Source organism: Plecotus auritus (assembly GCF_963455305.1).
Source record: "Plecotus auritus genome assembly, chromosome: 9".
Classification (NCBI taxonomy): Eukaryota; Metazoa; Chordata; class Mammalia; order Chiroptera; family Vespertilionidae; genus Plecotus; species Plecotus auritus.
In genome coordinates, this window is record NC_137783.1 from 23,318,149 (window position 1) to 23,333,377 (window position 15,229).

The following is a 15,229-nucleotide window of genomic DNA, read 5'->3' on the forward strand; positions in this document are numbered from 1 at the left end:
GATCATTGTTTTTATAATTTTTATATCATGTCTGTTTTTATACCATGTTATTTATCAATTTATATATTATTTTCATATACATTTTACTAATTTTCTTTCATCTCTGACACTTTTATTATAGAGAAAGGACAAAGAGCGGTATTAAAATATTTTGTATTTTAATTTTATAATACTATATTATATATACTATTTTAACATGTAATTTTTTGCAGTAACATAATTACCACACAAATCTTTCTTCTAATTAATTTCCTTAGTATTTCATTAAAAAATTATTACATTTGACTCTCTACTACTGAATGCTTAGAAGATGGTAAACTTTAAAAATTAAACTTTTTTTGTCCAGCCAGTGTGGCTCAGAAGTTGAGCATTGACCTATGAACCAGGAGGTCATGGTTTGATTCCCAGTCAGGGCATATGCCCAGGTTGCAGGCTTGATCCCCAGTGTGGGGTGTGCAGGAGGCAGCCAATCAATGAATCTATCTCACCATTGATATTTGTCTCTTTCCCTACCTCTCTGAAATCAATAAAAATATTTTTTTTTAAAAAATTAAAACTTTTTTGAAGTTAGTGCCAAATAGTGAGGCCCATATTTCAATGGAGATGGATAAATGGGGGGGGGGGGGGGAGGAGGAGGAGATAAACAAATTCCTGATTCAGAAGTTAGATTGCAAAAATAAAACTTACTCTTCTTTGTAAAGGCATCTTTAGCTCAGTTTCAGCAGAGAGAAAAGAAAGGATAGAGAGTTTTGTTTTTTAATTATCTGCTCTGGCAATAAAGTAGCTCCAAAAAGGTTTGGCTCCTTCAGAATAATCCATGTTAACATAGTCAGAAAAAGTGACTACCTAGAGTACCTGAGGTATTAAGTGTTTTTAAACGGCTTTTAAAACTTTAAGTAAAAAGTATGTAACTCAACATTAGATTTATTATTTACTTACTTACTTATTATTACTGGTTTGGCTGTTCTGAGATGTATTTTTAAAAATTTACTGGTGTGACAGTGATTCAAAATACCATACAGGTTTCAAGTGTACAACAAAACATCACCTGCACACTGCATCATGTGCACATTGCCCAAAGCAGTCTCTTCCCATCCTCATTTATCCCCCCTTGCCCACCACCACCTACCTCCCTTTCCAGCTCTGGCTATCATCACACTGTTGTCTATGTCTATGTGGTATACATATATATGTTGTTGTGTGTGTGTGTGTGTGTGTGTGTGTGTGTGTGTGTGTGTGGAGGGGAGGGGTGGGGGTTTAACCCTTCACCTTCTGTCATCCAGTCCCCCAATCACCTTCCCCTCTGACAACTGTCAGTCTGTTCCATGTAACCATGCCTCTATTTCTATTTTGTTCCTCAGGTAATGTTGTTCATTAGATTCCACATATAAGTGAGACCATATGGTATTTGAAATGTATTTTTATAGTGCTGCAAACATTGGCAAGATTGTTCTTTCTCTTCTCTAGTCACAGAGGGTGATGCATCGTAATAGATCTATTCATAACAACAGAGCATTTCAATTTTATTACTGTTAGGTTACTGAAGGGCATAAAGCTCCCTATTGGTTTCCTTATAAGCACAACCATAGTAAAATTATGGTGTTGCCCTTCTCAAACAAAGTTTCAAATTTCCCCTGTGATTTGGGGGGGAGGAGAAGCCCATGCTTTATTTTGCATAGTTGACTAGAAAACAAACCTTTAAAATCTAAATTATTTCCTAATAGAATAAAATTCCCATTCAATTTTAGCACAGCAGGAAAAATTGTATAAACGCAAACTTAAATTTAATTGAAAACATCCATTAACAATGAAATTAACAATGTTTACCATTCTTTAAACACCATACACATTATTAATATACACTGTATGTTTCCAATCAACTCCATTCTTAGGCTCAATTTAAGAAACACAATTTTAACAGGTTTTATACAAAAAATACTTCACTAAGAAAGTAGACAAAATGCACAAAAACAGTACATGTATAATGTGCATAGCAAGATTAGCTTGAAGCATCTATGTATGGCTTTCTTTAAAATAAAATTATTTGGGGAATGGGCCCATTTGGGACCTACTGTTACAGTTGATATATGTAAACTGTTTCACATCTTTTAGGCACTTATTAATAATAGTGTTCAATCCCTGAAAAAAAATGAATTTACCCCAAAAAAGAAAATTCTACTTCTGAAATAAAAACCAAGAAAATAACATGGGTAAAGTCTTACATATTCCTTTTAAATTAAACAACCAGTTTTATTAGTGCATGCACAGAACTAAATTGAAAAAAAAAAATAAACTTTTATATCTAAAACTTTCTGTGCAAAATTTACACAACTGAAAATTACAAAAATATGTACAAGGTTTAAGTTCTTTATGTACAGAAAAGAAGCCCTGAAGTTTTCATTCAACCAATGAAAATGTCAAATGTCATAATACTTGTAGTAACATTGTAACAAAAAATTATATAGTATATAATTTTGCAATAAAAGAACTCCATTATCCAATTACCCAACAAAACTTGATCCAAACTTACAAACTGAAAAGTTTAAACTGATGATTCTGTCCTCGCCATGAATATATCCATTTTAAAACTTTTACCTCTGTTGGATATGTCCCTTAGGAATCCGTCCTGAAGTTTTATGCACCGCCACTGAATACATTATTAATGCTTATTTTCAACCACCAACAGTAAGAAAATAATCTGCTTTGGGTTATGACATACTGAAAAGATGCTAACAAAAATGGTTTGTCCCAATGTGGAGACGTTCAGACACTAATTAAATACAGAAAAAAATATTTCTCACTTTACTAATTTTGCTTCAAAATACTGTTTCTGTAGTTTTTAGGTTTTGAGAAAAACCATTCCCTTGAAAGTGTTTCTATGTTCCACTCTTTTTAAAAGGGTTGGCAGCCAAAAAAAATTTGACAATTTGGTTTACGGGGGACAAACAATTTATGTCAAATAATCATAATTCTAGGTAAGGGGATCACTGGAGAATATAATCAACAGAAGTGTTCAAGTTCTTAAACTGGACGTCATCCTAGACCTAGAGAGTTTAATTCTTTCAAGGCTACCCGTCTACTGCAATGTTTGAGACTGCCATTTAGGAAGAGTGTTACAATCTCTGGCATGGGCCACAGCTTATGAGAGAAAAATAATTTACTTATCAAAAACTGTCTTCGAATGTTATGAATTGTACTGTACTGAATTAAATGTACTCTCAAAAGAACTATATATTTAGTAGATGTAGAGTAAGTTCTTTACCCAAGCTCTCTTAATATATCCTCACAGATGATGTGAAACTCCTTCAGTTCCATGGTGAAAGAGCTCTACAGAGGAACTATACTTAATCAGATTCATAAGGCTGGTGGAAGAGAAGGAATGATGGGGCTTGTCAGCCATTACCAAGTCACTGAAGAACTAAATTGGGAAAACATTTTTATCAAAATTTTCTTTAGCCGTAACTTCCCAAGAACACATTTTTAAAAAATCAAATCAAGATACATCTGTGCTGTGATGAATTTCTTTCAAAACTTATGTGTGCACTAATAACATTTTCAAACATCACACATAAAACCTTTTCTCTTCTATGGAATATAGTCACTTTTGAAATGTTTAATTTCAGGTACAGTATTGAAGTAGAAAATGTCCAAATTAAGGTAGTTAAGTCCATGGTTTTCTCCTAAGATAATTTTTTCTTTTCCTTGGTAATTCACAGTAAATTATTCTAACATATTCCAATCACGAGTAGCTTCCATTAAATGTCTCTGCCCATGACCAGCCCAAGCATCCTGATTGTCAAATACTCTCCCACAAAACCAGCAGTTAAATGTAGCCTTCACAACATTTTCAGAGGTAGTTTTCACAATCTGGTAATTGTTTTTGCTTGTCTTTTTCAGTGTTAGTTTTAGTACAAATCTTTCTTTCACTGAACTAATAGGTTTAAATGTTTTGTGCCTCTTGGAAAAATCACAAGTTGTTTTAGAAGGCTTACAACAAACTGGTTTCAGTAAAGCACTGAGAGTTCTTTCTGACAATGAAACCTTAAGTACATGTCCATTAAATTTGGAAATAGTTTTCATTACATTTACTACTTCTGGTGCATCTGCATCCGGATGATTCAACACTACAACTGGTTGATTTCTCCTGGGGCATTTCACAAGCTGTTTGGAACTAAAGGGGAAAAGTCGCAATATTCTGACTGAATCTTTTGAAAGCCTAGCTCTGCTGAATCCAAATAATTCGTGGACATCTTCAGGTTTAACCTTTTCTTTACACTTTCTATGTAATGTTGTTTTTCTTGGAGGTTCTTGGAAACTATTCCTATACTTTCGTTTACAGTTTCTGTTTCTAGATACACTGCCAGTTTCAGAATCTTTACTTCTTACATGAGTTTTTATTCTTGAAAAATTTTGGGGTGAAGTCTTTTGTTTATTAAAGCTTCTTCCAATTGTACAATTTGTTTTACACCTCAATACCCTGGCCTCTGAATGGTCACTGGCATGTACTGGTTCCTCAGAAGACTCAGATGTCGCAGTAGAAGTTACCACAATTTCATTTGCTGGCATCATATCATCTAGTAAGAAGGGTAAGGCATCTCTAGAAGAGTCTGGCTCTTTTTGCTCTCCTCCTGCAGTCTGATTAGATGATACATTGTCTTTCTGTGATGAAAATACAGAGTTGCTTACTGACAGATTATTAGCAGCAGTCACATTTAAAACAGGGTTAAAGATTTTCAGCAATATTTTTTGTGGTGTCCCTTCAGGGTTCTTTGGCTGTATATTTTGATAATAAGTACTATTTTGGACTAATTTAGGCTTAAGCAGCTCAGTTTTATTTGGCAACACACACTTCAAAAAAACAGCTTGTTTGCCATCAGGCAAGAGGGTAAAAAGAGGTGGTTTTGGAAAAATCTCTTTCTGCTGTTTTGCTGGATCCAAGATATTTGACTTAGTGCTCGGATGCTCAGATATTATTATATTAGGAGGAGGCACAGGTTTCCCTGAAGAACTTGCTGGCGTTTTAATAATGTAAGGGCCTTTTAATGGCAAAGTATTTTCTGAGCTACTTTTCGTGCTCAAGCAACTGCCAATGCTGGAACAAAGTGTAGGTGTCAGACAATTATTGTTTGGTTCTACCTTTAAAAAAGGTGTTCTGCAAGGCTCTTTTGTTATAGTTCCACCAGCTTGAGCACTTTCACTTTTTACAGTGTTAACACCTTCAAATTTCCCATTATTAAATGTTAAAATCATCCCAGGTTTCTTGTTTAAAAGAAGAGTAGCAGGTACACTTTGCATATTAACCTGTGGTTTTCCTGAAACAACATGTAGTCCAGGCTTATTAGCAATGTGCAATGGTACAAAAAAGCCTTTTGTAGTCTGAACAAACACAGCTTTTTTTGGTTCTGAATTTACAAGTGGACTCTGCATATATAAAGAACCTAAGTTTTGTGTAGTGGCACGTAGTTTGTCTTTTACGAGCTGCTGCGTTATTATTGCATCTGACTGAGTCTTAAGTAATGTGCCAATACCTGAAATTTTAGGTGTCTTCTCTGAATCTCTCACATCTTGTGACACTGACAGCATTTGTGTTTCTTTTCCATGACATTTTAAATTCAGATAATTTGGTGGCACATTAATCCCCATACTACAAGATGGAATTGGGAAGATGCCTTGTACTTTGAAGTCCTTTGAAGATTCAATAATTTTGCCTTCTCCTTCATGTTTCTGAAATGACTGGTCACAGTGAAGTGACAGGCCTTTATCTGGAGTGTTACTAGAGTCTTGTTTTACATCAGATTTTGTCTTTAATACATCTTGAAGCAACTGGTTTACTTCAGGTGGCAAAAATTCTGATGCCTGTTCACTCTGAAGAGAGAACACAGATGTGATTCTAGGCATCACAGGTGACTCAACAATGGAAATGTCATCATTAGATTTTTCAGTCATGCTCTCTAAATTTTGATTTTCATTAATATACAGGCTCTGTTCATCAATGTCTTGTCCTTTTTCTAAAACACACTGTTCTTCTATTTCAGTTTGAGTTTTTAAAGTTTCATCTTTAGTATTTAAAAGGCTAGTTAACATACTATCTGAGTCTGAGTTCTCCTTTTTCACTAGTGATGAGACTGATTCACTTACTGGTTGCTGAACAACCGTCTTGCTTGATGAAGATTCTCTTTGAGGGCTTTCACACATTGCTATTCCTAAAGACCTACGACGTTTTTTAGAATTATTCACTTTTGAATAATTATGAAAAGGTAATGATCCTTGGTTGAAAGATTCAACAGGTAATTCAGAGTTGACATAATTAATACAATAGTTATGCATATCTCCACTTTTGTATGCATTTGGTTTGGTAGTAGAGTTGACTTTATCTGGACTTTTAATGGCAGTATCTGATACCTTAGGGCGACTATGAGTAATATGACTTCCCAATAAGTTAACATTATCTCTTGTTTCAACTTTTGGGGTCAAATTCACCGATGATGTAACTAATTCTGATGATGTTGGCAAAGAAGATACACTTTTTTCATCATCCACTGTTTGAAGTGTATTACTCATTTGAGATACCAAAGCTATTTCCTTTTCAGAAGTTACTTTCCCGGCAGGTATAGGAGATGAACATGAAAATGTAGGTGCTTTCATGTAAACTGTGTCACTTACCTCAGTTTTTACTCTTGTTAAAAATCCAGTGGTGTCCAAAGTCTGCAGCTGCAAATTTGCAGTACTGTCCTTTGCAGCATCTGACTGTGAGCCTGGTGAACATAAATTCTGTTTAATGGTAGGCAACAATTTTATTACAATATGTTGTTTTCCATCCACCATCTTGAAGCCCATAAACTTAGCACTATAGTTAGCTGGAACTGTTATTCTATTATTTTTCACGGTTACCACTGTAGGTCCTTGTACAGCAGTTTTTGAGGAACCGGAAGTAATATTTGATAGCTGTCCAGCTTTATTATACTGTCCAGTGGACTGAAGAGTTGGCTTTTCTGACTCTGACTCAGCAGTTTTATCATTATTCTCACAGTGTAGTCGTTCATCCTTTTCTTCATTTAAATGTTCTTGAGTAAGATGGCTCTGGTCTTCAGATTTAGCCTGTGTTTTGTTCATGTTTTTAAGCACTTCAGTGTTTTGTTCTATACTTTGATCACTTTCATTGATTTTCTTACGTTTCCAGAATATCTTCCTAGATGTACCTATTTTGTATCTTTTAAGTATTAGCTTAAGTCCTACTGAAGTCTGTGCCATCCTTTTTTCATATTTGTCTTTTTCCAGTTTTTCTTTCGCATATAAATGTTCTTTGTGTAAAGTTAAGACATGTCTCACAAGATACTCTCTCTTTGAAGTACCAAACCTACAATATTTACAATTGAAGGGAAATGTAACAGAATGAACATGAAGGTGCTTCTGAATCTCTCCTCTGGTAAAATATATATGATGGTATTTATCACTTTTATAATGGACTTCATTATGTCTATGAATGTGCTGAACAAATGTGCCAACATCCAGGGTGGAGAATGTGCACTTTTCACATTGAAAACTACCATTTACACAATGTGTGGATATAAAATGTTTTGTCAAGTCTAATAAAGTATATATTTTTTCATCATTACAAATGTCACATTTTACTAAAGTGCCTCTATGGATTCGTCTGTGTAGTTTAAATATCTGGAAGTCATTTGCTGAAAAACTACACATTTCACAAGGATAGGAAGGTAATTCACCCTGGTGCCACATTTGAAAGTGTTTTTGCAAATCATTTGGGCTATATCGAGTGCTATCTTGGCATTTTAAACAGTTGAAACTGAGTACTTTTGCAGACATTTTTATACCCGTTTCTTCAACTTTCTCAGACTTATGGAGCAACATACACTCCTCTATACAGCTTCCAGTCTTCATATTGATAGATTTCCTTGCAGTCTGTGGTTTATGCTGAAATAGTTTTCTGTATTTGTCAACTTCATGTTTCAATAGGACTTCATTTGGAATGTTTATCTTCGGCAAATCAATTTTCACATTTTTCAGTTTATAATGAAAACTACTTTCCAAAATTTCTGGCTTACTTACTGATCTGATGGTATCAACTATGTCATTTTTCACATCATAATCTTTTTTTAAAGTAGCTTGATTTTCATCAAAAATTAACTGTTTCTGTTCAGATGGCATGATTTAACCAAAACAAAATATCCCAATTTTTTTTTCTGAAAACTCTTGATATTACTTGTAATTTAAACAGGAAGCAATATTATGCCGCAACATCTTCACAATACCAGGATTTTTCCCACATTAACTCACCTAAAACCAAACAAAGAGTTGAAATTTTCATCACAAAAGTTATCAGTAAATTTCAGATTTTTAAGATCATTTTGACACAACATAGGAATGTTGCTCAAATACATGAATAAAAAATTAACAAAATACCTGTTAATTATTTTAAGAACAGCTTACCAAGAAGCAATAGTTTGAAGTAGAAATAATTCTAACATGGAAGTCAGGGAATACAAGCTTTACTTCCAACTTTGCTGTGTCGCACTGAGCAAACTTCAACTTCTCTGTACTTCATCTAAAGAAAACCACAATTGGAAATGCACCCTTAAGTTCTAAGATTTTTATAGTAAGTTGATGATATTGTTCATTTTAAACAGGATTTTTTAAATCTTTAAAAAGAGAGCCCTTAAAACCTTATATTCCAAATATATACATATACTAGTATCATTAACTTTCTCACTTGACTATTAACTCTATAGCTAGCACTAATTTGTAAAAATTTCAACAAACTTCTCTGCATATTTTCTACTTCCTTAAGTGCCTCAAGGATAATTTATGTTTAAAATAAAAGTTTTGTTAATCTAAAAACAACAAAATGACATTATCTGCTCTCTCATGTTATCATTACTAACATGTAAAAAAAAAAAAAGAAAAAGAAAAAAACAGAAGAAATGAAAAAGAATAGCACATTCCCCTGAGGTACTCCTGAAGTGTATCTACTATTTGGCTTTTTGTTCCTGGAACTAAGACAGATGGCAGCAAGGAGAGCCTTTGGCAGATTAGAATGCACCCATTACTTTTCTGCCTCCATTAATTCAAACACTTACTGATTTATGTAACTTTAGACAAGTGTCAATCTCTGTGTCTCAGTTTCTTCATCTATAAAATAAAAAATTAAAAAAATTAGTACTTCCCCTACCTCTTTCATGGAATTGTTGTGAGATTAAATAAAGAACATATTTAACAGTAACCTGTAAAGTGCTAAATAAATGGCACTATTATTACTGTATGTAATTACCATGTACGTGAAAATAGGATTCAAATTTCAAAGGAGTAAAAAATAATAAAGTAATATATGTAACAATAATTTATTACTGAGATTGGAATCTGAGTATCTAAGGTTCAGTAGTGAAATATCAAACTGTGTATTAGAAGAATTACATTATCTTATTTTTCTCTCTTTATCTCTCCCCACCCCCTTCCTCTCTCTAGAATCAGTGAAAGAATATACTCAGCTGAGAATTAAAAAAATAATAAAAATAAATTTGAAAAGTAAAAAAAAGAATAAATGGCTAGAAAAAAAGTTTAATGATATCTGACGGTTAATACAAACCAATGGAGAAGATTCCCTAAGACTATCACAGTCTCAACAGTGGCAAGTGTCATAATCACGTTTTCACCATACCATAATCTGAGGGTGGGGTTCAAACATATGAAACTTATTTTGTTGTTAATCCTCACCCAAAGGTATTTTAGAGCAAGTGAAAGGGGGAGGGGGAAGAGACACAGAGAGAAACGTAGATATGAGAGAAAGACGATTAGTTGCTTCCGCACATGCCAGGACCCGGGACAGTGACTGAGCCTGCAAGCCAGGTATATGACCTTGACAGGAACTGAACCCAGACCCTTCAGTCCACTGGCCGACATTCTATCCACTGAGCAAAACTGGCTAGGGCAAACATGTAAAATTTTTTAAGCACAACTAGTAATGGTTCTTCTTCATTTGCCAGAATATCATATTGTGCTCATTCTGGATTATCCATACCCAAGCTTTTCTATTACTACATATAATTAAGAGGAAACCATATCATGAGTTTCATTACAAAAGGCAAATTGTTTTTACATTAATATTTCATATGTCCAAAAATATGTGTAATGCTAAAAAAGAACAGATTTTGATATATCTAAATACCATTAATTCCATTTCAAAATATCTATACAATTTAAAATTTTTCTTATAAGAAAACACATAGGCCAAAATCTGACAACCAGTGTAAAAGTATAACCAGTGTTAAATAACTCAATCAACTAACATTTACTAATAAATATTTACTACAAATGTGAGGCATTTTGATGGGTATCACAGATTAAAAAATGTCCCATGCCATGGCTGGCATTGTTCAGTGGTTAGAGCATCAGCCTGCGCACCAGAGGGTCTCAGGTTCAATTCCCGGTCAAGGGTACGTACCTGGGTCACAGGTTCAATCCCACCTCCAGTGGGGTCACGTGCAGAAGGCAACTAATTGATGTGTCTCTCTCACATCCATGTTTCTCTCTTCTACTCTTCCCTCTCTTCCACTCTCTCTAAAAAACCAAAGGAAAAATATCCTTGGATGAGGATTAAAAACAAAACAACACAAAGTTGGTCCTTCCCTTATTCCAGCTTACAATCTAAAGGAGGAGGCAGGACATATACATTAATACACTGTTATTCAGAGTTGACCATCCAGGAACCTCACCTTTTCATTACACAAAGAATCCTATCTAATAAAGAGGGAATATGCTAATTGACCCTCATGCCATCGCAAAGATGGCGGCGTCCACAGCTGATGAGGGAATATGCTAATTGACTGCCTCGCCCTCAAAGATGGCAACATCCACAGCCAATAAGGAGGGAATATGCTAATTGGTTGCCACGCCCTCAAAGATGGTGGCGCCCACAGCCACAAGATGGCAGTGCCCAGTCCCCTCAGCCCCACCGGGGCGGCAGGCACACGGCAAGGCTGGGCCCGCCCTTAGGCGGGCCCCAGCTACTCTCTGCACCTGCCTCTGGAGTCCCTCAGCCCCCCAGCCGCCAGGGCCAGCCCGAGGTGCAGGCAAGCCTCGGATAGCGGCTGCCCAGCCACCCAGGGCCACCCGAGGCTCAGGTAACCAGGGCCAGCTGAGGCTTGCGCTGCCAGCAGTGGCAGCAGCAGAGGTGTGAAGGGGGCATGGCCTTCCTCTGATCGCCGGGTCGCCTCCTGCCCCTGAAGGCTCCCGGACTGTGAGAGGGGGCAGCTGAGGGACCCACCCCCCGCCCCCAGTGCATGAATTTTCATGCACCGGGCCTCTAGTCTATAATAATAAAAGTGTAATATGCTAATTAGACTGGGCGTCCTTCCAGAAGAAGCCATGGCTGTGAGGGAAGTCCAGGTCCCAGGTGCCGGAGGGAAGCTGGTGCCGGTAGCTGGGGGAAGGAAGGCCTACTCTTGCATGAATTTCGTGCATTGGGCCTCTAGTAGAAAATAATTAAGTAGGATACATGGCAGCCAAATCACCAAGTTTACCCATTAAAGTGCATGCCCTTTCCTCACAGACAAAACAAAGCTGATAAAAGGAATCAACTTATTAAGAAATCTACTTAGCCCTAGCTGGTTTGGCTCAGTGGATAGAGCGTCGGCCTGCGGACTGAAAGGTCCCGGGTTCGATTCCGGTCAAGGGCATGTACCTGGGTTGCAGGCACATTCCCAGTGGGAGGTGTGCCGGAGGCAGCTGATCGATGTTTCTCTCTCATCGATGTTTCTAACTCTCTATCCCTCTCCTTTCCTCTCTGTAAAAAGTCAATGGGATGTATTTAAAAAAAAAAAAGAAATCTACTTAGCTTTTACTTAAGTTTGATAACTGCTAAATAATTAATGTTCAATGTCAATTTTTTTATTGTTAACGTATGGCATGGAGTTTGTATATTTTAGGTAGTTCTGGGTTTATTTACCCTCCAATTTGAAATCTGGAGAATCTATTCTATCTTCAACTGTGTTCAACCTATAGTAGTACATGGAAACAATCAAAGATGAAGCCCCGGTAGGAAATTATACTAGGGATTGCCACCTATGAGGAAAAATATATAGCATGTTGGGGACATTTCATATAACATAATAAAAGTAAAGAGAAATATAATTTTAATCTTCCAATTTATTAGCTAATGCTCTTTTCACTAAATCTAATCTCTACTCCATCAATAAGGATCACTGATTTTGAATTATTTACTTATTTAATCCTCATCCAAGGATATATCTACCTGTTAATTATTTTTTTAATCAAAAACGGAGGTTATTTTTCCATTTATTTTTAGAGAGTCGAAGAAAGGGGAGAGACAGAGAAAGAGAAAAACATTGATGTGAGAGAGACACATCAATTGACCCGGATTTCAAATTTGTGACCCTTTGGGCCACAGGCTGACATTCTAACCACTGAGAAAACCCAACTAGAGCTTAAATCTTCTCTTTAAACTCCTGCCTTCTATTTATGTACTAAAGTCCCAAGTGCGCGAGATTCCTGCATTGGTGGGGGGGCTTGGCCTGTGGGGATCAGCCCACTGTGAGAGCACCACTGACCACCAGGGGGCAGCTCCTGCAATGAGCGTCTGCCCCCTGGTGGTCAGTGCACATCATAGCGACTGGTCAACCAGTTGTTCTGTTTGTTCTGCCATTCAGCCACTGGGCTTTTATTATATAGGATTATTTCCTCATAAGACTTGACCAACATGTGTCTCATCAAGCCTTGAAATAACACAATTTGTATAAAGTATTTCTTTAAAGTAACCTGAAGAGCTTCCTGCACCAAGATGGAAGCTTAAGCAATTTGATTTCCTTCCTTTCCCAATTGCCCACTGAAACACAAACTAAAAATTAAAGAATACCTAACAAAATCCTACAAAATGGCTAGAAACTAGAAAACATTCCATACATATACAGTCAGGTGTTTGGGTAAGAAATGGTCCAGAGAAAGAAGAGTGAAAACAAATGTTGACCAACTGTCAAGCACCACTTTTAAAGAAGAGGTTTACTAGGGAGCATTCACTCAACAAATATTTAATGAGTATCTATTATGCCCTTATTAAAGAAATGAGTAACATAATTCTGTCCACTCCCGCCCCTAAACATACCTTGGGAGAGAAAGCAAGGGCTTGAGAGGAAGACTGTGTGGAGTCCCCTGGGGCAACAGAAGTCTCTGCTGAGGTATGAGGAGGAGAGGATGAATCCAAAGCTTTGATCTGGGTCCAGAGGCCAAGCAGAAATTGGGGGTTGCTAGCACCAGCTATTAAGAGAGATGTGAAGAGGAAATTATTTCTGAACAAAGATACCTTTTCCTATATCTCTGGCTATCTCCTTCTGCTTAAGACTTCTGTTCTTTCTCCACATAAGTAAATAGTTATCTCTAAGCTGTTAGAAAAATCATTACATTAATTTTCCTCCACCCTCCCTCTAACCAAAAAGAAAAAGGAGTATCTTGGTTTATTGCCTATGAATTCATTTCAACTATCAATGCCATCAAAAAAGATAAGTAGGCAGAAACATCATTGTATGCAGCTGTTCAACAAAGGGCAAATAACCTGAACACTCATCAAAACCTATCTTCTATTCTCCCATTCCAGCAGTTAAAACAGTAACTACAATGTAAGTTACTGTAGGAAAAAGGAGAGAGCTTTAACAAAAAAAAATCAAGTAATAATTGGCAATCTCATTAAGACTTAAGATAATAATAATATAGGGGGGGAAATACTGCCATGAGAGTTCAAAGTAGATGTAGGAAAAATAATGATTTTGAAATAAAAAAGAAAAAATTACACAGGTTTTAGTTATTTTTAAGACTTGAATTTTCCAAATCAAAGGCTCCCCAAATGTCTGGCAAGATTACTAGTGGAAGGAGAATATAAAACTCGGTATCTACAACTTATCCTAGTAAATTTTTTTTTAATTTAAAAGATAAAAATAAAGTATTATAAAAGGTGGAAAGGAACAATTACCTAAAAAGGTATTCAAATTTTTATCCACAATGCCAACTTTAATCAGACAACAATATTAATCAAACATTTTACTCACAATTCTATATGCTAGAAACAATGAAATAACATTTATAGAGTTCTGAGAGAAAAGAATTAACCCAAAAAATTAGCCCTATGCCCATGTAAACTCTCACATGTGCAGGGAAAATACAAATTTAGATATGCAAAAATTCAGAGAATATACTACATATATCTCTTTCTGAAAAAAAAGTATTAAGTAAATACTTGAAGAAAATTGAATTCCAATCAGAAAAAAAGAACTAAAAAAATAAATAATTTGAGTATCTGTTGACAATAAAATAGAAATAAATGTATTTTGTTAATACAGTTAAGAAAGCAGGAAAGACTGGAGAAGGAGAACATTTGCAACATGACAAATACAGTAAGTCCTTAAAGAAAAATTAACAAGGGGAAACAGAAGAGTTAACAATAGCAACAAAATTCTAGATACTAAAAAACAGATAAATAAGTAGTAAAGGACTTTGCAGACCCAAGAAAACAATACCAGACAGCGGGTAAAGCTGAGAACTAACCCATTTTACACTTTGAATCTTCAAAAGGATTAGGAACTGGCAGCACCAAGTGACTCTAAAATGGAAAAGGAGTAGAAAGCTAAAATAAAGAGAAATCTGGAGAAAGCTGCTTGAGTTGGTCAGAGACTAAGATTCCCTCCCCTATTCTATGCTAGGTAACTGCTGTTCCCCCACCACAGCAGAAGATCTGAAGATTTATTCTCTACAGAGGGTAAAACAGAATCACTGAAATAGGGAATACCAGACAGCTGAGAGAGTGGGTACTTAAAGACAACAATCAGAGATGTTCACTGCAGCATTGTTTATAAAATTCACAAAATTAAAAATAACTAAATGTCCACCAGAAAACAAATTATAGTATTTTCATTCAACAAAATATTATTCAATTTTTATGATAATATATTATAAACACAATTTATTAATAGGAAGATATCCAAGAGGCATTAAATGAAAAACCAGAAAACAAATGGTAGATATATCAGGCTTTAATATATCAGGCTACAACTACTGATGAAAATAAAGAAGAGAAAGATAAACAGACATGGACTCATACAAACTCACATAAAAAGTCAATCATACACACATGAAAATGTTTATAGTGATTATTGGCTAGCCTTAGGTCAGTATTTAAAATGTCCTTGGATCACTATGGCCTCCACAC

General features: G+C 35.7%; 1 protein-coding gene across 10 annotated transcripts in view; it reads right to left on the bottom strand.

The window, feature by feature from the left end:
* Positions 1–1,766: 1,766 nt before the first annotated feature.
* The window catches only part of ZNF518A (zinc finger protein 518A), a 48,165-nt gene continuing 34,702 nt past the window's right edge, over positions 1,767–15,229 (bottom strand). For 3 of the 10 annotated variants that reach the window (XM_080688285.1, XM_080688280.1, XM_080688286.1), the window contains exons 3-7: positions 13,136–13,287; positions 10,460–10,575; positions 9,099–9,150; positions 8,452–8,566; positions 1,767–8,298 (exon numbers count right to left, since the gene is read on the bottom strand). In XM_080688285.1, coding sequence (XP_080544411.1) covers positions 3,721–8,169 — 4,449 coding nt within the window. In that variant the 5' untranslated portion in view covers positions 8,170–8,298; positions 8,452–8,566; positions 9,099–9,150; positions 10,460–10,575; positions 13,136–13,287 and the 3' untranslated portion in view covers positions 1,767–3,720. The remainder of the gene's footprint in view (positions 8,299–8,451; positions 8,567–9,098; positions 9,151–10,459; positions 10,576–13,135; positions 13,288–15,229) is intronic. The other 7 variants (XM_080688282.1, XM_080688278.1, XM_080688284.1 and 4 more) reach the window with 3 other exon arrangements.